This window comes from Episyrphus balteatus, chromosome 1 (assembly GCF_945859705.1).
Source record: "Episyrphus balteatus chromosome 1, idEpiBalt1.1, whole genome shotgun sequence".
Lineage (NCBI taxonomy): Eukaryota > Metazoa > Arthropoda > Insecta > Diptera > Syrphidae > Episyrphus > Episyrphus balteatus.
The window spans coordinates 61041720-61065192 of record NC_079134.1 but is presented as its reverse complement, the minus strand read 5'-3'; the positions used below and the strand labels follow the sequence as shown (position 1 = coordinate 61065192).

The window sequence follows — 23473 nt, the reverse complement described above, 5'->3', positions numbered from 1 at the left end:
ATTTGGTATTGTTTATTTGACAATTTTTTTTGTAAATATATAGGCAATGATTAATGAATTTTTTTAAGAAAATGTGTTAGATTTTTATTTAAGCGGTCTTGGTTAAACAAAGTTAGGGTGTATACTTACTTTTGTGACTGAGTGTATGTGTATGTCATGTTGATATAATATGAAGAAAAAAAGAGAAACTTTTACATTATATGCTACATTCCAAATTTAGAGAAGTATTGAAGTACCCTGTGGCGCAATGGTTAGTGCGATGGACTATGATGAGATCTAGATTCGTATCCCATAACCTAAAAACAATTTTTTCAGGGCTACAGCATATTGCGAGGTAAATAAAAAATAACTGCTTCTTACAATAAATTTTCTATATAATACTTTGTATTAAATAGTGCTAACTTCATATAAGGGTTGGTTTACAATAAATCTGTCAAAGCTTAAACGTGCCAAATCAATAGTTCTATACCTCCCGTCAATTATAAGCTCGGAAAGAGCTCGACCAACGGCAGGTGATTGTTGGATTCCATGTCTATTAAAACCAGCTGCAATATAAAGATTGTTGTAGTAAGGATGCGCTCCAATTATTCCGTTTCCATCAAAGTAATTATATGCGTATGTTTCTGTCCAGCTTTCTTTTATTTGCGCATTTTTAAATGACCTAACACGTTGAGTAAGAGAAGGCAGTATTTCGGCATCGAAGGTTTCTTGTAAAGTTTTATTTGTTTGTTCTGTAGGGGTGTCGGTATTTTTACCACATAAATAATTGCCACTCAGTCCTTCGCGCGTAAAATAACAACCGTTGGGATCTAGAGTAAGTGGGGTTGTAAAGGCAGGAACTTCTTGTCCTGGAGAATTAAATAAATACTTTTGTATCTCTCTTTGTTCCAAAGGCAGAGGTATACTTAAAAACCCTGGTGCATTTCCAATGCGAGCCAGTCGTGCAATTTGACCAGAACATGATCCGCCAGCAATAACGCATAAAGCAAATTTTATTGTACGTTTTTCCCCGTTGGGCATTTGAACTATTGCTTTATCGAGAGCTTTATAAGTTTCCCCTTCTTCTCCATCAACTAAAATATTTGATTGGCTTTGAAATTCAAAATCAATTAATTCTCCATCAACAAAATGAGCTTCATACTCCGCAGCTTTTTTCTTGTAAGCAAATAACAGAGCCAATGGATCAAACCAGCCTTCGCTTTCCAATCCATGACAGCCTGTAAAAAAAAGAAAATGTAAAAACAATATAAGTTATTCGAATATATTTTAGTGTCTGCTTTTAATTTTAGATTCAAGAAAGAAAACTTTAGTAAGAGAAAAAAAAATGATATGTTGGGGTTGTCATTCTCATTGTACAAAATATTCTTTTTCGAACTTAAAAAAAAAAAGATTTATAGCGTTTTCGTTTGGGAATTCTTAGAACTGTCCGGGACTGTCCGATCCGGAATGCCAAACGATCAGAGTTGTATACTTTTTTTTGATTCTGAAGTTTGGGTTTCTTTGTATTTGTGAAACATCAAATGCGAACGTCTGATGAAAGTTTTGTTTTTTTTTTATTTTTTTTTTATTATTATTAAGTTATCTATTCTTTTTTTGTTTTCTTCACTTTATTTTAATATAGTTTAAAGTTTGTGCATAGTTAAAAATCTAAAAATTGAGAAATGAACAACAAAGAATGACATTTTATTACATTGACGTCTTAAGTATGAACATGTGTGCGTGATTCTGGTTTTGATTCTGCCTCAAAATTCAGAATCGATTTTCTCTTCTTTTCAGAATTAGAACTGTCATTGAGTGCCAAACGAACAGTTTCAGAATCGTTCGGAAGAATTCCGGACAGTCCCGGACGACCAAACGAAAACGCTATTAAACTGTACAAGACTTTGGCATCAATTTGAACTCAAACACTCTCTGAAAATATTTGAAGATAAGTTAAAGAATTGGAAAGTTAGTGCATACAAAGCATTGAATAATTACAAATAGAAGGTGACACTCCACAACTTGAAAAACCTGGTCAAAAGTCGATTTTCTGAAAATCTAAATTGAAACCAAAAAGTTTGGCAAAATAGGTACAAAATAACCATGTTTATTTTGTACCTATTTTGCCAAACTTTTTGGTTTCAATATGCTGCACTTATTTTTTTGTTTTTTTCGATCGTGTTTTGTTAAAAATGAGTTCAAGTTAACTGTTAACCTCATTTTTTATTTCAATGCGAATTGGCACTCGCACACAAATTGCATCTGCAGAGAACGCTGCGAAAAGCTTGAGATGCAAATTGAGCACCTAATGATAAAATTCAAAGAAAACAAATGTCATTGTGCACTTGCCAAGTAAGGCCAATGTTAATCCTTTGGATGAGGCGAAAGAGCTCTGCCAGAGTTTGGCAGAATGCTATGAGAACACCGTGGACTCGGTTAAACTAACACACACAAACACTAATAGCGACAACAAAATAAACCACCTAGTACAGGGTGTCCGGTAGAAAATGGATAAGCCGGAAATGGCTGATAGGTGCACTTTTGACTGTTCTGAAACCGAATAGAAAAAGTTTCTATCGCAACCAGTTTAGAAAATATTAGATTTTTTTGTTCAGTGTACTTTAAAAATCATCATCTTACGTTTTCTATAACCACAGCCACGAAATGAATGAATTTTTTAAATTTCTTATTTTTATAATTTTCTACAATAATTGGCTCACTACATAAGAAGTTAAAATAATTTATAAATGTTGCATCTTTTCTTTAAAAAATTTTTGAAATTTGTTTTTCAATGCAAAATGTAAAAAAAAAGTATTTTATGAAAATTTTCAAACACCTGTGGTATAAAAAAAATCCATAGGAACGTAGGTGGCCAACTTTTTTAAAAATATGCGCGTCTAAGGGGGATTGCAGAATGGTAAAAGTTTTTATCAAATCTAGAGTTACTAGGAAGTTATTGGTACCAAAGTGCAATCCATTTTCTACCGGACACCCTGTATAAAATCTTGAAAGCATCGTCCAAATTGAAAAACACTGGAAGAAGTGTCCATAAGGATTACCCTTTGTCAGTAAGAACAAAAGAGCAAAGATGATCAAGCTAAAAAAATCATTATACAACGAACGCCCTGGAACAAGAATGCAACTGCGTGATGACCGATTGTTCATTCAGGGAAGGGCATTTGCATGGAGCACAATATGGATTAAAATGTGGTAATGAAAATGGATTTGTTGTTTTGAAAAAAATGTTCCCTGATGTTAGGTTTGATAGCGTGGAACGAGCTGTCAACTTTTACAGCAACGATAAACTTCATAATAATTAGCAGTCTGTCAGTCGCTTAGTAATTACAATTTAAATATTTTAAGTTATAATATAATTGGATTAAAAAGTAAATTATTATTCTCAAACTTCTTTAACTATGTAAAATCTTTTTATATCTTATATATGTATATAATTCTCCTGTGCGTTTGTTTGTGACCCTACTCCTTCTAAACGACTTGATAGATTTTCTGAAATTTGGTGGGTGTGATAAGGTCCATCCGAGACAGGTTTTGTTTTATAATTGGACCCGGTAGGTGGCGCTATTGTCAAGTTATATGCAAATTCCGTATTTGGGGTCGAATGACTGAACAGATTTTTGTGAAATTTTGTGTGTGCGATAAGGTCTATCCGAGACAGGTTTTGTGTTATAATTGGACCCGGTAGGTGGCGCTGTTGTCAAGTTATGTATATGCAAATTTCGTATTTGGGGTCGAATGACTGAACAGATTTTTGTGAAATTTTGTGTGTGCGATAAGGTCTATCCGAGACAGGTTTTGTGTTATAATTGGACCCGGTATGTGGCGCTGTTGTCAAGTTATATATATGCAAATTCCGTATTTGAGGTCGAAAGACTGAACAGATTTATGTGAAATTTTGTGTGTGCAATAAGGTCCATCTGAGACAGGTATTGTGTTATAGTTGGACCCGCTAAGTGGCGCTGTTGTCAAGTTTAATTCAAAATCCGTATTTGGGGTCGAATGACTGGATATTTTTTGTGAAATTTTGTGTGTGTGATAAGGTTTGCCCCAAACAGGTTTTGTGTTACAATTGGACCCTGTATGTAGGTTGCGCTGTAGTCAAGTTATAGGCAAATTCCATGTTTGGGGAATGAATGGAGAGATTTTTGTGAAATTGTTTGTGAATAATAAGGTTCATTCGAGAAAAAATTTGCTATTTTTCCGGAAGATTCCGTAAATCTCGATCTGAAACTCTTTTTGAGACGGATTCACATACATTTTCACACACACACTACAATATACAATTTCAAAACGTCAAACCAAACTATAATTTGGGACAAAACAAAATTTAATAAGCCAGAGCCTTGAAGCCTGAACTACATAGAAACACAAAGTGAAAAAAGTACAAAAAAGTTTCTAATTTTTCAAATAATTTAAATTTTTAAATGTCACATCAATAAAATTGTTGTTGTTATTTTGTACTTTAATTTACTTTGTGTTTCGATGCAGTTCTAGCTTTATTGGATAAAAATAAAGAAATTTAAAACATGAAATCTTTTCAAAATAGTACAAAATATTTTGTTTGAAATGTCTCTAGGACACAAATAAATTTACAAAAAAAAATTCCTACTAATTGAATTTCCTAAATAGCCAAAATATTTGTGCTCCACATATCAACCGAACCGAGTGAACCGGAAAAAGTTTTACACATTACAGGGCTAAAATTTGAAAACAAATACTTGGAAAGGCGGAACGAAGTCCGCCGGGTCAGCTAGTATATACATGTATATATATTTTTATTTTTCGAAACATTTTTATTGAAAGAAAATTACGATTTATTTAATGGTTATTTTAACGAATATGAGTTGATATGGGAGGAAGCGGTTAAAACTAACAAATATGGAAGAGCAAGTGGTGGAAGTATTTACGGTTTTAAGAAAATTTACAAAGAATTTTTGAATTTTGAAAATATACTAGGATATAATATAATTAACTTAAAATTAGAAAACATTTGTAAGCATTATATAATACTAACTTACTTAAATTGCAATCACTGGGAAGATGACTTCAACTCTCTAAGTGATTTTGTCTGCACTATTAAAAATGAGAAATTGTTTTTGATAGGGGATCTAAATGCAAGAATAGGAAGTGAACGAGGCTTCTACAATGAAAATGGATATCATCCTCTCCTATACCTAACCCCCAAAAGAATATCGAAGGACAGTAAGATAGAAAAGTAAGAGAATTGCTTGATTTCGATGAATCTTTCAACCCAATGGTACTAAATGGCAGATCTAAAAGTGATGTTAAGGGCGAATTCACTTTTGTAAGAGGAAACTCATGTTCGGTAATTGATTTTTGTTTTGTAGCAGATGATTGGATTTATGAAGTATCGGATTTCAAGGTTCATGAGAAGTGTTTTTCGGATCATATGCCAATTTCCATTGTTATGAAAATAAACAACGATAAACAGTTAATATGTCAAGGTTTTAATGAATTAACATTGCTCATATTAATGTGGCGAAATAATTTCAAAAAAACCTATCAAGACGCATTAGACCTTGAACTTGATTCCTTGAATTCAAGAGGCGAAATAGTTTCAATAGAAATAATGCAGGATGTAACACGTAAAGCAGCACCAAAAATATCCGATAAATCTAATAGAATACAACCAAAACAGAAATGGTTTGGCGCAGAGTGTCTTAGAGCTAGAAAAAAAGTCTTTTCTTTTCTGAAACTATTTAGAAGATAAAACACCCCTTATTTCAGGCGAAAGAAAAAAAAAATAATTTAAGGAGATTTGTTTACACAAGCAAACCTAATATTTTGAAGTAAAAGTGCACACTATCATTGCGAGCCGAAACACGAAGGAATTCTGGAAAGCAGTTTGATTTGTAAACGGAGCAAAACTCAAAACATTTCTAGCCCCGATTTAAAAACGCACTTTCAATCACTTTTGAATGTAGAGGCATCAACGTTACGTTTTCAATACTGTGTTATTTATATCGAGAATCAAGATATGGATCAACCGTTTACATCTACAGAGTTGAAATCAGTAAAGAAATGAAAGAATCCAAGGCACCAGGAGAAGATCTTATACCCCACGAATTTTATAAGTATTGTAGTGATGATTTTGCCAAACATCTGTTAGCTAACCTAAACGATTTGTATGAAAACGACATTAACCCAACATGCTTTGAATCATCAGTTATTCTTCCAGTTTACAAAAAAGGAAATCAGAACATGTTAGAAAATTACAGAGGGATATCACTGCTTAATACAATTCGTAAGATATTTGGAAGTATGTTGTACAGACGCTGTTTATGGTGAATATATTAATTTATGTAACCCTTCTGCACAAAAAAATAAAAAAAAATAACACAAAGTTTTCAAAAGTTCACACTTATTTTTATTTTTTTTACTGAAGACAATCAAGCACAACTATTCGCAAATACGGTCGGACGGCAAGTGATTTATTTGATTTAAAAAAGATTCCACAGTCCAAACGACTGTAGAAGTCTATACCAAGAAAGAATTTTAATACAGAAATTTAAGGCGACTCCTACGCCAAATATTCCTCTTATTATGACAATAACAGTTTTATAATTCATTCTAAGAAAAGGAAAAAATAGTCTGAAGAATTCAGTGTTTAGCTCCTTTATATTGAATTTTAATTAGCACAATCGAAATACGATATTGTACATTGAATTGTAATAAAAACAAAAATAACATTAATTATATCAGTGTATGATATTACACCGATATAATACTGAGGAATGTCATTAGGATTCATGAATATGAATCAACAAATAGAACAAACAAAAGAAATAAGATACAACAATGCTGAATTCATCAACTATGAATCAACGAAGAACAAAAAATGAGATTAAATAAATGCTGAGTTCAACATGCCGCCCGCCTTGAAAGTTTACAAAACTTTTAAAAGTTCGTTTGAATAATCTAGGTTCTAAATTGAGATTTAACAAAATATTTTGAATTTATTCAAAAAAGAAAGAAAAATTGGAATTTAAGGGTGAACAGCAACAACTCTTCCTAGGTGATACCGCATAGGAGGAATATTATCTTATAACTTTAAACGAGCTAAAATTGTTTATACATACAGTGATGGACAAAACAATAAGACCACTTCGTCTTACTTTAAAAACAAATCATAAAACACATATTTTTATTTGTTTTTAAAAGAAAAAAAATTATTAATATAAAATTTACAGTATCAGGAGCTTAAATCAATTCATTATCTAACAAGATTTTTTGTTTAAATAAAAAAAATTAATAAATACGAAAATAAATTGATTTCTTAAGCGGTCAAAACAATAGGACCACTACTCAAAAAATGGAAATTATTTCATATTTCAATTCTTTTTGTGGTCAAAACCAATATATTGTCGAAAAGCCCTTATTTGCCATCACTGCACATACTTTTGGAGGCATTAATTCGACTAATTTTCGAGAAGTGTGGCTCGGTATTGCATACCAAGCCTCTTGAAGTTTTTGCCGCAACTCATCCTTATTTCTTGACTTTTTTGCACCCAATGACTTCTCAACGATAGCCCACAAATTTTCAATTGGACTTGGGTCCGACGATCGGACAAACCAAGACATAACATTAATTCTATGCTCCTAAAGCCATATTTGAACTGGACCCAATGTATATTTACGGTCATTATAATGCATAAACTGCCATTTTAGGGACATTTTCCATTCCGTATAGGGAAGAAAAACTTCTTCTAAGAAATTGGGATACAAATGCTGGTCCATGTTTTCTTTAATCCAAAAAATTATACCTACTACGTGCCAAGAAAAATACCTCCACACCATGATGTTTTTACCACCATGTTTAAGCGTTTGTCTTGTGTATTGCGGTTTGAATTCTGCGTTCTCTGGGCGCCTTACCCATCTTTTGCCATGTGATCCCACTAATTTGACTTTACTTTCGTCCGGCTACAGAACATTACGCCATTTTTCTTCATTATCTGGACTAATCCAATTAAAATGGTTTTTTGCAAAATTGATTCGGTTTTTGCGATGTCTCTTGCTGAGGAGTGAAACTTCCCTGCGGATTCTTTTGAAGAGGTACTTTTCTTATGGTATTCTGCTGAGCGTTTTCTCACTTATTAGCAATTTTAGCTCTAATTTAATGTCCGAAGATGACTTGAAAGTGTGTTTTTATGAAAATCGCATTTTTTCTAAGACGTGTTTTTGTGAAGTTTTTCGCTTTGTTCCTATTTTAAAATTTTCTGTTGGGGGCTCTAGTGCGTTTAATACAAGCTTTTTTTAATTAACCAATAGTTTCGGCAATTTCCCGTTCTGATTTGCCTTCTCTTGTCAGTTAATGCATCAATTCTCTAACGGCTGGAGAACAATGGACTCCACGACCCATTATAATGTTTTCCCAATTTTTTTTTTGCTCCACTAATATTAAATGATCTCACAAGAGTATTTTGTTTAAAATATTGTTTAAAATTTGAATCCTAGGTAATACAAAAATAAATGACTTCACTTGGTCCTATTGTTTTGTCCACATGATTTGAGAGTATTTTTTTAGTTTATACATTTATTTTTTGCATCAAATTATCTGTGCATGTTCTTTTTCTTTTATTTCATAATAGTTCTGTTATTTTAAGCAGATTATAGTAAAAAGAGCCGTTTTATTTCATTTTAAAAAGAGATAGAGAGAATATTTTAAGAGTGATAGAGGTGGTCTTATTGTTTTGTCCGTCACTGTATATATATAAATATATATAAAATTGGGATCTCGGAAACGGCTCTAACGATTTCGATGAAATTTTCAGGGTTTGTTTATATAAGCGAGTAAAAAGTTTTGGAAGTTTTTTTTTGAAAAATCCGCCCACTGCCACGCCCACTTTTTTAACATATAAGTTTTTTCGGAAACGGCTCTAATGATTTCCACGAAATTTTCAGGGTTTGTTCATCCAAGAAAGTTAAAAGTTTTGGAAGTTTTTTTTTTGGAAAAATCTGCCCACTGCCATGCCCACTTTTTTACCATAGAATTTTTTTTAAACTTTAAAGATTCCGATGAAATTTTGAGGTCCTCTAGACATTTTGGAAGTATTTTCTCTTATATTAGTTTTGTTTTCGCAGAGAGATTTAACGACTTCAATAAAATTTTGAGGGATGGTTCCATGTTTTACGCATTTTTCTTTTTCTTTTAATAACTAAACAAAATTTTTTAGATCATGACTTTTTTGATCATGTATTGATCATTTATTCAGTTGGTTGTTTTTTGTTCTGAAAAACCCTGTTTTGTTGAATTCAAATTGTAATATTTTGTGATCTAACTGCAACTTAGGAAACTTTTATACTTTTTTGAAAACTACAACAGGGCAACTTTTTAAAATAATAAACCATTTTCACAGCGTAAAATTTTTTTTGCGGTGTTGGTCGCAAATAAAAGTTAGAAATAGATTTTTTATAAAACTTGAAACTGTTAGTTAATTTGCAGCGAAATATGGCGTATGGAATAAAAAATATTTTGATTAATTAATTGTTCCTAATTATTGGCAATGTTTTCGTAAAAGAATTAAAAAAAAAAAAACAAATATCAATAATGGGCGCAGGAAGCAAAATACTGTTGTCAAGTAGGGATTTTTCGAAATTTCACAAGAATTGCATTAAATTGAAACCCGTAAGGATTTGGGAGGAACAAGGTTCCAAATTCTGAGAGCCCTTAAGTTCCCCAATCAGCATATTTCGTTTCATTACTTTTGGGACACCCTATATAAAAAAAAAAAAAGAAAGGAGTAAAGCATCCACTGATACTAGTTCATACTAGCTAGTTCACCCAAAAACAAACTAAGTTTTCTAAACTCAGGATTTCTACGTGAACTCTAAAAAGAGGACATCACAATAGGCCCATCAGAGGCCGCAGTGATAAGGCGAATTATTCCCACCTCTCACCCTAATCTTAATCTTAATCCACTGATACAGAATAGAACAGAAACAGGGATAAAAATAGTATTTCTTCATACTAAGCTTTGCCGACAAGGCTATACAAAAAAAAAGATTAACTTTATATTCACCATCCAAAACTTTCTGACCCGTAAATTAAAATTTGAACAAAAAGGGATCTCATTGCTGTAAGCATTTTCGGTAATGCAGATTCCTGTAACCCTTCTATTCATTGCTGATCGTATATTCAAACTTAAATAAACTGGATTATAAAGTGGGAATGTGGTGTTTTGTAACCCGCGAAAAAACTGGTCATTGCAAATTCAAACCCACTCCAAAAAATTGCTGTTTACATTTGATTTTTTTTTCACTCAAAGTTATAACATTTAAGGATACCGAGCAAAGCTCGGTCACCCAGGTACTCCTCATATAAGAGGACGATGTCATCTATTTTAATGTTTGTAGTTTTTGATTTACAACTATTCCTCGCTTGAAGAATGTGCAAATATTTTCTCGTCCACTGCTTACAAAAAATATTTCTCATGTATTGTATTTGGTAATAATGACTTAATCTGTCAAAATTACTATGTAAATGTTGTTGAGGTAAGTCTGTTACAGAACCACACACTAAGAAGTGTCCTGGAGTAAGAACTTCCATGTCTTGAGGATCATTGGACATGCGGGATAAAGGCCTGGAGTTCATTACTGCTTCAATTTGGCATAAGAGCGTGGTCATTTCATCATATGTAAAGGAACGATTTCCAACGGTCAAAAACTTTTTTTGCATAAGTCTCTTAGCTACACGGACTGCTGCTTCCCACAAGCCTCCAAAGTGAGGAGCTCTGGTTGGTATGAAGTACCATTCAATTCTTCAACCTTGACCAAATTGCTGTACTTCTTCAGAATTGATAGCAGAACCCAAACTACGACCAATTTTTTCAAGTTCATTCTTGGCACCTGTAAAGTTAGTTCCATTATCAGAATAGAGTTTTAAGCAATTACTTCTGCGTGCAACAAATCGTCTTAGAGCAGCTAAAAATGCTTCAGTAGAAAGTTCAGGAACTAAATCAAGATGCACTGCTTTAGTAACAAAACATACAAATACACATACATATTCTTTGATTGGGGAACGACCTCGAATTCGCTGGGTTAGATATATTGGACCGCAGAAATCAATACCAGTGGTTGAGAACGATCTGGCAGGAATAATCCGGTCTTCTGGTAGGTCTCCCATTAATTGAGTTGATAGTTTTGGATTAAAACTAAAACATGTTACACAGGATCGCAGCACCTTTCCAACATTTCGAAGGCCATCTACGATCCAAAATTTTCTTCTAATAATATGCAGGACGGTTTGATTACCTGCGTGAAGATATTTTAAATGAAAATACATTATAATTGAATTAGTTAAAGGGTGTGAAGATGGAACTATAATTTGATGTTTTGAATCATAATTGAGTGACGAATTAAGTAAACGACCTCCTACACGAAGTAATCCTTGGTCATCTAGAAACAACCCAAGCCTAAGCATATTACTTTCCGTTATTGCTCGTCCTTCAGAAAGAGCCCTTATTTCCTTCTTGAAATGCACCATTTGTATATTCCAAATTACAGCCTTTTCGGTTTCATATATCTCTCTTGTTGATATCATTTTTGGTTCGTCAATTGATTTTGACCTCCAACGGCGAACATAACAAAACACTAAAATTAAACGAAAGTAGGAATTTAAATATTTGCAATTTAAAGTAAGATCAGTGACTTCATGATTATTATTATTAGCCAGAAATACAAATTGTTGTCTTTTTTGTTCAGGACAGTCCTTTGAAATTCGAATTTCCAAATGAGGCCATAAGTGTCTTTCTAATTTCAAGAATTCTGGACCATTAAACCAAAATTTATTTTGCAGTAATTCATCCGCAGTAAACATCCGCGAGAGATAATTTCTGTAGGGTTTAGTCTTGATGGAATATGGTTCCATGATTCTGGATTAGTTAGCTGTTGAATTTTAGAGACTCTATTTGAAACGAAAATACTCCATTGGTTTGCTTTAGATGTTATCCATGATAGTACAATAGTTAAATCAGTCCAGCAAAAAGTTGATTCAATATCGATGTCAATAGCCAATTTCACTCTTTGAATTCTGCAAGCAGTAATGCTATACAGAGTTCCAAGATCTTGAGGTAAACATTCATCCCAGTCAAAACCCTTATTCCAAAGATGGCGTAAAAATAACTTTGCATTAACCACTACAGGATTGATGAAGCCCAAAGGATCAAACAAACTTGCAACCTGGGAAAGAATAATTCGTTTTTTTAGGCTAGTAATAGTAGTAGTAGAATTAAAAGTGCTGCATGAAAAATTATTTATCCTAAAACACGAATGACTTCATCGTTATCAATTTTCAGAAATTGTTCCTTATCCCCTGGAGCTACAGTGGTGACAAAATAAATAGCACACGTACCCTAAAATTTCTAAAATGAGAGTTTTTCGCACTTTTTTAACTTAAAAGAGCTGTTTTATTAATGAGGAAGTAAGAACACAGATATATTTGATTAATTAAAAAAGAAATTAAGTACATTGAATTCTTAAACAAAAAATAACAACAAAATCATTAATACGGCTCAAGTTTTTTAGGACAAAATAAATAGCACACTTCCTACAAACAAAAACAAATTAACAAAAATTTTATCATAATTAAAAGAAAATAACTAGTATTTGGTTGGGTAACACATATTATTAATCACAGCATAAAACCGGCGGTTAATAGACGTAACAAGACTCCGAAATCGTTGAACAGGTACTGAGTACCAAGCTCGTCAAAATTTCTGCCAAAGTTAGTCCAAATTTGAGGTATCAGATCTTTTAATCGCTTTTCCCACGTTACTCTACAAGTCTTTAATAGGATTTAGATCTGGGGACCGTCTGGCAATTCCATAACACTGATTTTTTGGACGGATAGCCATTCTTTCACAAACTTATTCTTATGTTTTGGATTGTTATCCTGTAGAAATGTGCACTTTAAAGGCATTTCCTTCTCAGTAAAAGGTAGAATAGTGTCCCTTACGATTTCCTTGTATTTAAGGTGGTCCATAATACCCTCTATCCGATGAAGTGGCCCCACACCATGCCAAGAAAAACATCCCCAAACAAGAATACTAGCCCCACCATCCTTAACAGTCTATATGTTATACTGCGGGTTACATTTCAATTGCCCCACGCGGGGAATTTCCGTATGGGGCATTTGAAAATGCACAAAAAACTAAGCTAAAAAACTTGAGCTGTATTAATGATTTTGTTGTTATTTTTTGTTAAGGAATTCAATGTACTTAATTTCTTTTTTAATTAATCAAATATATCTGTGTTATTACTTCCTCATTAATAAAATAGATTTTTTAAGTTAAAAAAAGTGCGAAAAACTCTCATTTTAGAAATTTTAGGGTACATGTGCTATTTATTTTGTCGCCACTGTATGTCAGCCAATACCTCCCCCACATTTGAGCACCATTTCTTTAGTGGAAATGCACCCTTGAGCAGTAACTTTGTAACTTCATTTTTAATTGTACGAAGCTCATCTATAGTGTTAGCTCCTGCCATGAAATTGTCAACATACAAATTGTTTAAAACGTGGTGTGCTCCTAAGGGGTTGTGTAATTTCTCGTCATGTGCTTTTTATAGCTAGATAAGACGCGGAAGTGGTCCCATATGCTACTGTATTGAGACGGTAGATTTCAACTGGATGTTTATTATCATGTCGCCCGAGAATACACTGCATGTTTTGATCATTTTCATCAACGTACACTTGACGATACATTTTTACTATATCTGCGGTAATATCATATTTGAATAATCTGAAACGAATTAAAATTTCAAATATATCATCTTGAAGTTTTGGACCATTCATAAGTAAATCATTTAAAGAAATTCCGTTACTGATTTTGCATGATCCATCAATTACAACTCTTACTTTGGTTGACGAACTTTCTGACTTTATGACTGGATGGTGAGAAAAAAAGTAATTTGGTTTAGCAAGTTCTGATTGAAAAATCTTCTTCATATGGCCTAAATTTATATATTCTTGAATGAAAGCTGTATAAGCATCTTTTAATTGCGAGTCTTTGATGATTATTGTTTCTAAATTGAAAAAGGCAGTTTGATATGATTCGCCAATAGTGATAGGAGAATTGCGATAAGGAAGTCGAACTACAAACCGACCATTCCTAAGTCTGGTATATGTATGTATCATTATAGTATTTTTCACATGCTTCTTCTTCTGGAGAAAGAGTTTGATGAGTTTCACATGATTCTAGTTCCCAAAAACGTGAGACTAGCTGGTTCAATGCAGAATCGTTTTCAGATTGAGACCTTTGTTGAGTAGACAAAAAACAGTTATTAGTTTCAGTTTTGATTTCACCTGATATTATCCATCCAAACAATGGTCTTTTCAGACCTAAGCACAGTGTGGTAATTCGCCAATCTGACTGGACAAAATAGAAAAAAAAAAGTTTAGCCACATGATTTTAAATCATGAGTTGAGCTGCTCAATACAATGGGTAACTGTAATTCATGTTTGGTTTTTTGGATTTCATCTCGGATTAGCGTAAGCTAAGCTTGAAAGTTGGTTCTTGTCAACAGTTGGATGGAGATAATACAAAGTATTCTATTTTTGGCTTGAGTTTGGTTGACGATTAAAAACGCTGAGGTAGTATTTTTGTTGTAATTGTTTTTTTTTATTTGTTAATCTACATTTGGAGGTAAAGTATTATAATTTTTATTTATTAATTACCATTGCAACTATTTAAAAAAAAAATTCTGTAAGAAGGCTAGGAAGTGCAAAAAAAAAATATCTTTGTTTTTCAATTAGAGGTAAAGTTAATTTTTCCGCATTTTTCCGGTCTGAAATTAATTAATTAATGTATTGTGGAGTGTTGTCATTGAGATTAGCTATTTACATGTCTCGCGTTTTCTCGACCGCCATACAACTTTTTTCACTTTTCAAAATGAAGTCAAGATTTTCAAAAAAACAAATTTTCGAAAAATGTGTCAAAACTGCCAAATAAGATCGAAAAGACAGTTTTTTTGATCTTTTAATGAGCAGGTATCATCTTTGGAACATTTTTGACAATAAAGAAATATTAAAAACATATATAAAAGTTTTGTGCTTCAAGTTAAGCGAAAAAAAAAAACAAAAAAGGTGGAAGACACTTTGGACCGCTCTTTAAACATGAATTTCATTTTGCTTGACCAATATTAGGTGGTAACTAATAAAACAAAAACAGTAGATAGTGAAACAAAGCAGAAAAGAATTTTTAAAAATAAAAAAACGGGAAAAATATAACAAACGGAAGGTTAAAAGTGCACCTATCCATTAGAAATAGTTAAAATCAGTAGAACCGCTCTCCGCAAAATTGAAAAAGCATATTCCAATAAAACCGTTAAGGATTTATCGAAATTTTCTTTGTGTGAAGGATCAAAATGTATAAAAGATTAAGTTCTGATCCTCTGGAACCACTAAACCACTGGAATTTTCAACTAATGAGGCATTATCATTGATGAATGATGCTTTTCTGTCGGAACACATAAAACAAGTTAAATGCAAAAAGCAAGCAAGTGTAAAAGGCCAGAAATAGGGTCACGAAGAAATTTAGAGAATTATTATCTTGAAAAACATAGAAGGTAATATAAACACAGCTGTTTTTAATAGGCTCTTATGTTTCAAGTTTGCATCGCACAAAAAGGAGTTACTTTTTTAAATTATCCGCAGATATTTTTAAAGGTGATGCCATTTTTTATGATTGTGAAGCATATTTAATTAAAATCATTGCTAAAATTTTAATTTAAAGCATGATATTGAGAAAATAAATCATGTATGTCACCTGTCAAAAACGTGTGTAAAAGTTCTATTTCTTAATAAAAACTAATTATTCTGCCTCTCTTTTTTCGTGAATAGCAATAGAGTTTTTATTTATTGAGATTTTTCAAGCGTTTTTTAAAATAATTAAGTATATCCAATCATAGAATATGTTTACGGAAACATAAATACTATAAAAATGCATTTTCTTCATCACTATTTTGACCCACTTTTTGCAGAAATTATAGATTTCTTTTTAAAAAATCTTTCTTTTTTATAGAATTTTATCTATTCACATTCATTTGTTTAAAACTGTTTAGAAAAAAAGTCGATTTAACGCGAGTTATTAATTTTGTCCAGCTAGATTCGTGATTGGCCACACTGTGCTAAGGGAGCAAATGCTAGCTTTTGCCAAGTAAAATACTGTTTATTTGAACTTTTTGTGCCTTTGTTTTATTTAAATTTACTAGAAAAAGAAAATCACTGCTATTATTTTGACCGCTTAATTTTTAGGTTTATTTTGTTTTTGGATTATTGCTTAGCTATTAGCAATAAATTAAATTTCATTCATAATAGTTTTACTATTAAACTCTTTTTATGTTTTATATTTTATTTGAAATATTTTTCGATGCACTGCTATTTTTTTGACCGCAGCTGTATGTATCATTATAGTATTTTTCACATGCTTCTTCTTCTGGAGAAAGAGTTTGATGAGTTTCACATGATTCTAGTTCCCAAAAACGTGAGACTAGCTGGTTCAATGCAGAATCGTTTTCAGATTGAGACCTTTGTTGAGTAGACAAAAAACAGTTATTAGTTTCAGTTTTGATTTCACCTGATATTATCCATCCAAACAATGGTCTTTTCAGACCTAATTGTTGAATTACTTGACTTTTGGGTATGTTAGAAATAGTTTTTACGCTTGATGCGTCATTGAGTGTATGCCATGCTTGTTGTTCTGCTAATGGAGAATTTGAAAAATCTTGAATTGAATAAGGTGAGCTTACTGGCTCCTTCGAAGAAAATAGTGAGTGATTTTGTTTCTGATTAGTTCCATTTGGATGCGGATTATATTTTGATAACTGTTGATCTCGGTGTAATAGTGTATGATGATTACCTTAGCAGTTTCTACACTTACTAGACTGACAATTCCGAACTCCATGTCCCGGCTTGAGACAATTTTAACATAATTAAGCGGTTTTACTAAATTGTAGCAATCATTTTGAGATTTGGATGTAAAATTATTACAAGTTTAAAGAACTTTGACAACCTAGTGTGCAAAACGGACAGTTTGTGGATTGTGTTACTTGGAACGAGTGAGGTCTTTGCTGATAACGAACTGTTTTGAAATTTTTATCTTGCGGTTTGTGAGAGGAATGTTGTCTTTTGTTTAATTCTATTAATTCTAACGTTCTGCATCTTTATTGTACGAAGTTTGAAAAATCTTCCCATGTCGGAAGATTTGCTTTACCTGTTCAGTGTTTGGATCGGAAGCAGCCTTTTTTTTTATCTGAGAGTCATCAAGTTTGGTGACATGTTCCTCCCATAATGAAGCAGTAAAAGAGTCCAATTTTGATGTAACCAAAGCGAGTAATAGTCCATCAGCCACTTGCTCCTTTATTGATAAAGACAAAAGAGCCCTCATGTTAGAATTAATTGTATTGTTAATGGATACAAGATGATTCCCTGAAGCAAAGGGAATATTTAAATCAATTATATTACCAATGTGTATACGATACAGATAACTTTTATTGTGATCCTGATTCCTTAGTTTACGTAATGCTTCTGAATAGTTTTCTGCAGTTGGTTCTAATGACCTTATGCATTCGTAAACGTTACCTTCGAGTAAATTTCGTAGACAGTGGAATGTATCACGAGGATCAGAAACCTTTTCCTCAACCATGCTTGAGTACATACTCCACCAATCTAACAATTTGTCAGGTTCACCAGAGAAAACTTTTAATTTGCGTTTTGGAAGGTCTGAGTGCGCACTAGTTGAAGCGCCAAAAAATGTAGTATTACTAGCCGATTGACGATCAACATTACCATTTATACTAAGAAGTATTTTAGATTTGAGCTCTGAATAAGAGTCTTCAAAATTATCACGTTCTGATGATTCATTTGTTCCGCCTTCTTCAAGTTGGGATTGAATTGCATTGAAATTATTAAAATAACTTTCTAATAGACCTAATTTCGTTTCCAATTCAAAACAATTCATTTTTTTTTATCTTTTCATCATTCAAGAGCCCTTTGATTCGACTCAATTGTCCTTTTATAACACCCCGGAGGGCTTTTAATTTCTTAATAATTGCATCAGCCATGACACTAAATATTTATTGATTGATATGATTTAATTAAAACAATAAAGACAAACGAATAAGTATGTGTTAAAAATGTCAATAAACAAGTTTGTTTTGCTTGATAATCCTTGTCTGTTTTCTCATCTGGGGGTAGATGCAATACAACTGTGGGGGATTTTCTTTAAACATATAAAATTAATCGCAAACAACAACTTCTTTTCTCGATGGTTCTTTATTGAGTGTCAAATAAATATTCTTAAAACTAACATTTCTTGTACTTGAGAATTTAGAATAGCGGGATTCGCTATTTACCACTAAAAGAGTGGGGAAGATCATTCGATTTTGGTTGACAAATACTGATGTAGTTATATTTCTTTCATTAGTATATAAAGTAAATAGAGTACGTTATTACAGTAGAAGCCGTAAAACGTGTACGGTTTTGATTAAATAATTCTACACAACTATATTTTCGTTCGCTTTTGATATAGCATTTCCAATTGCTTCTCTAGTGCTTCGCAATAGTTCTCAAGGGTGGTTAAGCGTTCCGTAAGGTGATGTCTTTGGGACCGCAATAGCTGTATTTCAGCTGAGACAGCAGAGACATCGGATTTTGTTGCTATATTTTTTAGATGCTCCGCCAGGCAACCGTCAATAATTGCTTTTAATAGAATTGCATCCATTATGTCGGGACTTTTTTGCAATGAGACGTTTTTTTGTGTTGATTTTTTGCTTCTTGGGGATTTATTCGGCGATATTTCCGCCAAATTCCTCTTCCCTTGCATATATTAATTTACACAGCAAACAAAAAAATGGCTGCCTTTTGCTCAAAATTCAAAAGTTAACTTATCCTACCTTTTGAATAATGTTCTGTGCAATATTCCACTTAATTGTTGATTAATTTAGTTTCAAAATTGTTGTCAAACAAAAATTTTATATTAATTAGTTTAGATTTAAAAAAATAAAAATAATTTAACCAGAGGACTAAGAAACTTTGACTTTCGCTTATCTCTCTCACTCTCACATGGCTTTATTTTTAGGTCATTAGATTCAGCATCAAAAAATACCTTAAAAACATTGTGTCATATGATGATATTCGACAGACAATTTTTTTCAAGATATTTTTTACCTTCAACCCCCCACCCCCCCCCCCCCCCCCCTCTCTTGTCCGCGAAAAAACACCATTCCACCTAACTTTTTTTGTCCTTGGTTCTTATCCCAAAAGCAAACAAACTCTTACCTGTACTATAGGACGACCTACCCTCATCGTTATACCTGTTGAGAGTTATATTTTTGAATACGCGTCCCTGCAATCCTAAGAGTTCTAAAAAAATAATTTGTCATAGGAAATTTAATTTGAAAATTTTAATTTTCCGGATTTTTAAAATTTTAAGTTTGAGTAGGGTAAACAAAGGTGACTTTAGAAAAAGGGCAAACATCTATTTTCTAAGAAAAACGTGATAGAAAAAAATTTGAAATTGGAATCGATAGCTATTATTAATATATGAAAGCCACACATACAAATAAAAACTGTAAAAAATCTACAATTTGAGATATAGTCTTTTTAAAGTCATGGCACTCAAATTCTATATTTGAGAAATAATTCAACAAAAATCAGAATTAAAGATTTTTTAAATAATTTTTATTTGATAAGTTAGAAAAAATAAAATAACTTGACACGTATCTGTCAAATTTTTAATTTAACTTACCGTTTTCGCGGAGGGAATTTTTTAAAAGTACTTATTTTGTATTTCAATATATTAAAGGAGAAAACCCTGTCATAGGACGTATTATCCACGTCTTTATACCAGTTGAGAGCTATATTTTCCTAAGGGTAGTGTCTAAAGAAACAGTTTGCACATGGGTTGCCTGGCGACATCCTGTCAAAGCATTGCCACGCTTTAAAGTTCATATTTTAAGTTTTTTTTCGACAACGTCACCCTGCTTATATGGTAGAGTTGTAAAAAAAAGTATTTCAGAGAAAATTAAATTTAAAAACTTAAATATTCAGGGTTTTTAGAAATTTGACATTTTAGAAGGGGAAACTGAGGTAAATTTAGAAAAAAGTCAAAAAGCTATTTCCTTAACAAAAAGTGGTAGAAAAAAGATTGATACTGGAATCGATAGATATTGTTAAATTATATAAGTCACACATACAAACCAAAAAAGTAAAAATCTGCTACTCGAGATATGTTTGAGAAATAATTCAGCAAAAATCAGCACGAAAGGTATTTGAAATAATGTTTATTTAATTAGAGAGCATACACAAAATAACTTGACACGTATCTGCCAAATTTTTGATTTGACTTAGTTTTTGGATCCTGTGTATTTTAGAAGAATTACAGATTTTTACAATTCAATTTAGAAGAATTTTACAATTCACTTCACCGTAACAGTGAATTGAATTGTAAAAATCTGTAATTCTTCTTAAATACACAGGAGTCAAAAACTAAGTCAAATCAAAAATTTGGACGCGTAGGGATTCAGAAATCAAAACTGAAACAAAAGTGGCCGAATTTTTTATTTAGTACTTTTTAGTACCGGCAGTCATGACTATTTGTCATGATAAGTTTGGGAATCGCTTTTTTATTTATTGTGAAGTGATAAAATGAAAAATTGCTGTGAAAACTGAAATGATATTTTCTTTATCACTTCACAGCTTCACAGATCGGGAATTGACCCTGTCGCTATAACCAGTTCCTAAAGTTTGAATTTCCTTATATTTAAAAACTAATGAACTCACCGAGAACAATATCGTCTGTATTAATCCAGGGAAATTTACTTTTGATTTTCTCTACTGTTAGCAATTCACTGCGAACACCCAACTCGTTTTGTATTTTGAAAATGCTTTTTAAAACTTCAACATTTTTCTCAGATGCAAGCCGTATGGACCCAAAAGGTGTAAAATTTAAATTCACACTCCCCAAATGGTGCTTAATATCTCTTAGGAAATCAGCCCCATACATAGCCATTTGAAGATTCTCAGGAACTAAAAAGTTGAAATTTAATCCATTGTATGATCGAGCAGCAGAGGATTTTCTGTACTAATTAAATTAGAAAGTCAATTAGATTCGTTTTGTATTTAAAAAACATTACCGTGGGATCCTTTTCAATAACAACAACATTTAAACCACTTCTTGCCTTTTCTTTAAGCCAAAATGCAATAGATAAACCTATACAACCGCCTCCAATAATTACAACATCACAATGGGTTTGAAATTCGCTTTCTGTTGGATCAATTCTTTTCTTCAAATTCTTATCAGGAACTTCATCTGTGGACTTAGGGATTGTTTTGAAATAATCTTTAATTGGTTTGAAATCTCTTGTGATAATGTTGAGAGATCTTCGCAAAGGGTTGTGGGGATCTGTTTCAAATTCATCATTTTTCAATAACTTCGCAGCGGTAGATATGAACTCTTTGTTTGTTGGACAAGCACCAATATTTAATAATTTTTTTGGCAACGGTACAGTGCATCGCAATCGCATCATTCTCTAAATTAAAGTAATTGTTTAATTGAAAATTTATTTCGTAACTCTTTGCCTTCAAAGTCTGCTTTTACATGAAGACGCAAGAGTCAAGATTCAATGAAGAGTAAGGGAGAAAGAAAGTTCGAAAAAGAGGGATGGAAGATTTTTTACCCTGTGATGTCGTTTTCCAAAATTATGGTCAAGATTCAATGAAGAGTAAGGGAGAAAGAAAGTTCGAAAAAGAGGGATGGAAGATTTTTTACCCTGTGATGTCGTTTTCCAAAATTATGGGAGTGAATCACTCCTTTTTCGTGCAATTTTGGAATTTGTTCACGAAGAATTTGACAAGTGGAGTGATTTGACGTTTGCTTTGCATGTGTTTGTTATACGAACTAATGAATAAAATAATAACATAATCTTTAAAATTCACTTTTAGTGATTTTTTACAATACTTTATTGATTTTTTTTGTAAATAAATATAATTTCTTTCACAAAAAAAAGTTAAAACAACCACCCAACAATTTGACAAGCAGTCCATGAAGTCAAATGTAGAAGTATTGGTAATCACTCCGTCACTCCCTCAAAATTCTGGGAGTGAAGAATTCACTCCAAAAATTCACTCCTTTTTCAATTTTGGAATTTGAAATCACTCCTTTTGGAGTGATTATATAGCTAGGAGTGTCACTCCTTGAATTTTTGAAAACGACATGAGTCTCCGGTCGAAAATTTTGAGACTCATTTTGACGTCTCTCTTTGATCTTGTTCTTTTTTTTGCTGTTTTGCTTTAATTGATTTCGTCGGTGGCAGAGTTCGCTTCGTCGGATGTATATTATTTGGGTGTATACTAACTTTTATTAATTTATTTAAATGTTTTTGTTGCACATAGAGCCCCCTGATGTTGTTTTTTGTATATTTTGGTGCTTTTTTTTAAATAAAAATAGATACGAAAACGAGAACAAGATAAAATAAAAAAAATAGCTGTCAAATTTGCGTCTTATAAAAATTACTACGTGTAGAAGCGCGCGACTTACCGAAGGGAAAATCAAAAGAAAGGAAATTCGAAGATAATTTCTGCGCCTTGTGTCTTCATGTAAAAGCAGACAAAGGAACCCCTTTTCGACTTCGTTTTTAAAATAAAGCCGAAATGGAGAACTTCTCGCTTAATAATTGTTTGTATTGAAAACAAAACCAACACTAGCTTTTTTGTTTTAATTAGCTTTGGAAACAATTATTTGTATCTTTTCTCCAATCCAACGAAAAGCCCCATTAGGCATATTTATAAGGTAAACTGGGGTCGAATTGATACCCCTTTTGTATGACCGATTTAGAGATCGAATTGAATCTGAATTGAAATTTCGATCCACCCCTCAAGCAAACGAGTCCTTTGTATATAAAATCTTTGTATATAAAATCTATTACCCCGTTTGTATGGCGATTTGAATCAGGATTTAGGTCTATTACCCCGTTTGTATGACCGATTTAAAGATCGAATTGAAACTGAATCGAAATTTCGATCCAGGTGTATGGAAGTACCAGATCGAGGAATCGAATTGAAATAGAATCGAAAACACAATTTTTCTTTTAAATATATTTGCAGTACAATAGAAAAATCTAACCAAAAACAAAGTGCAAGTAAAACTAGATATCATATAGTAAAATTTGCAAATAAGAGTAAAATTTACAAATAAGAAGACAATCACACACAATTTCCACCATAAATTATACATCGAGTATTCAATTCGTTTGGTATATATGCATATTTTCGATTCGATTCAGCTCCCCGAGTCGGATCGGATCGACAAATCCGGATTCAATTCGATTCAGGTATATAAAGACCTAAATCCTGATTCAATTCGGATTCAAATCGCCATACAAACGGGGTATATATATACCTGAATCGAATTGAATCCGGATTTGTCGATCCGATCCGACTCGGAGAGCTGAATCGAATCGA

At 32.4% G+C, this 23473-nt stretch overlaps 1 protein-coding gene across 3 annotated transcripts; it reads right to left on the bottom strand.

The window, feature by feature from the left end:
• Positions 1–353: 353 nt before the first annotated feature.
• Positions 354–22851, bottom strand: LOC129907051 (FAD-dependent oxidoreductase domain-containing protein 1). Of its 3 annotated transcripts, none has more exons than XM_055983090.1 (4): positions 22713–22851; positions 21148–21543; positions 20795–21095; positions 354–1217 (listed from the first exon to the last, which is right to left on the bottom strand). In XM_055983090.1, exons 2-4 carry the CDS (start codon positions 21538–21540, stop codon positions 388–390), a joined length of 1524 nt encoding a protein of 507 aa, XP_055839065.1. In that variant the 5' UTR covers positions 21541–21543; positions 22713–22851; the 3' UTR covers positions 354–387. The 3 variants fall into 3 exon arrangements, with proteins under 3 accessions (XP_055839065.1, XP_055839066.1, XP_055839067.1); XM_055983091.1 differs by lacking the exon at positions 22713–22851 and adding an exon at positions 22551–22704; XM_055983092.1 differs by lacking the exon at positions 22713–22851 and having other exon boundaries at positions 354–848; positions 906–1217; positions 21148–21640.
• Positions 22852–23473: the final 622 nt, after the last annotated feature.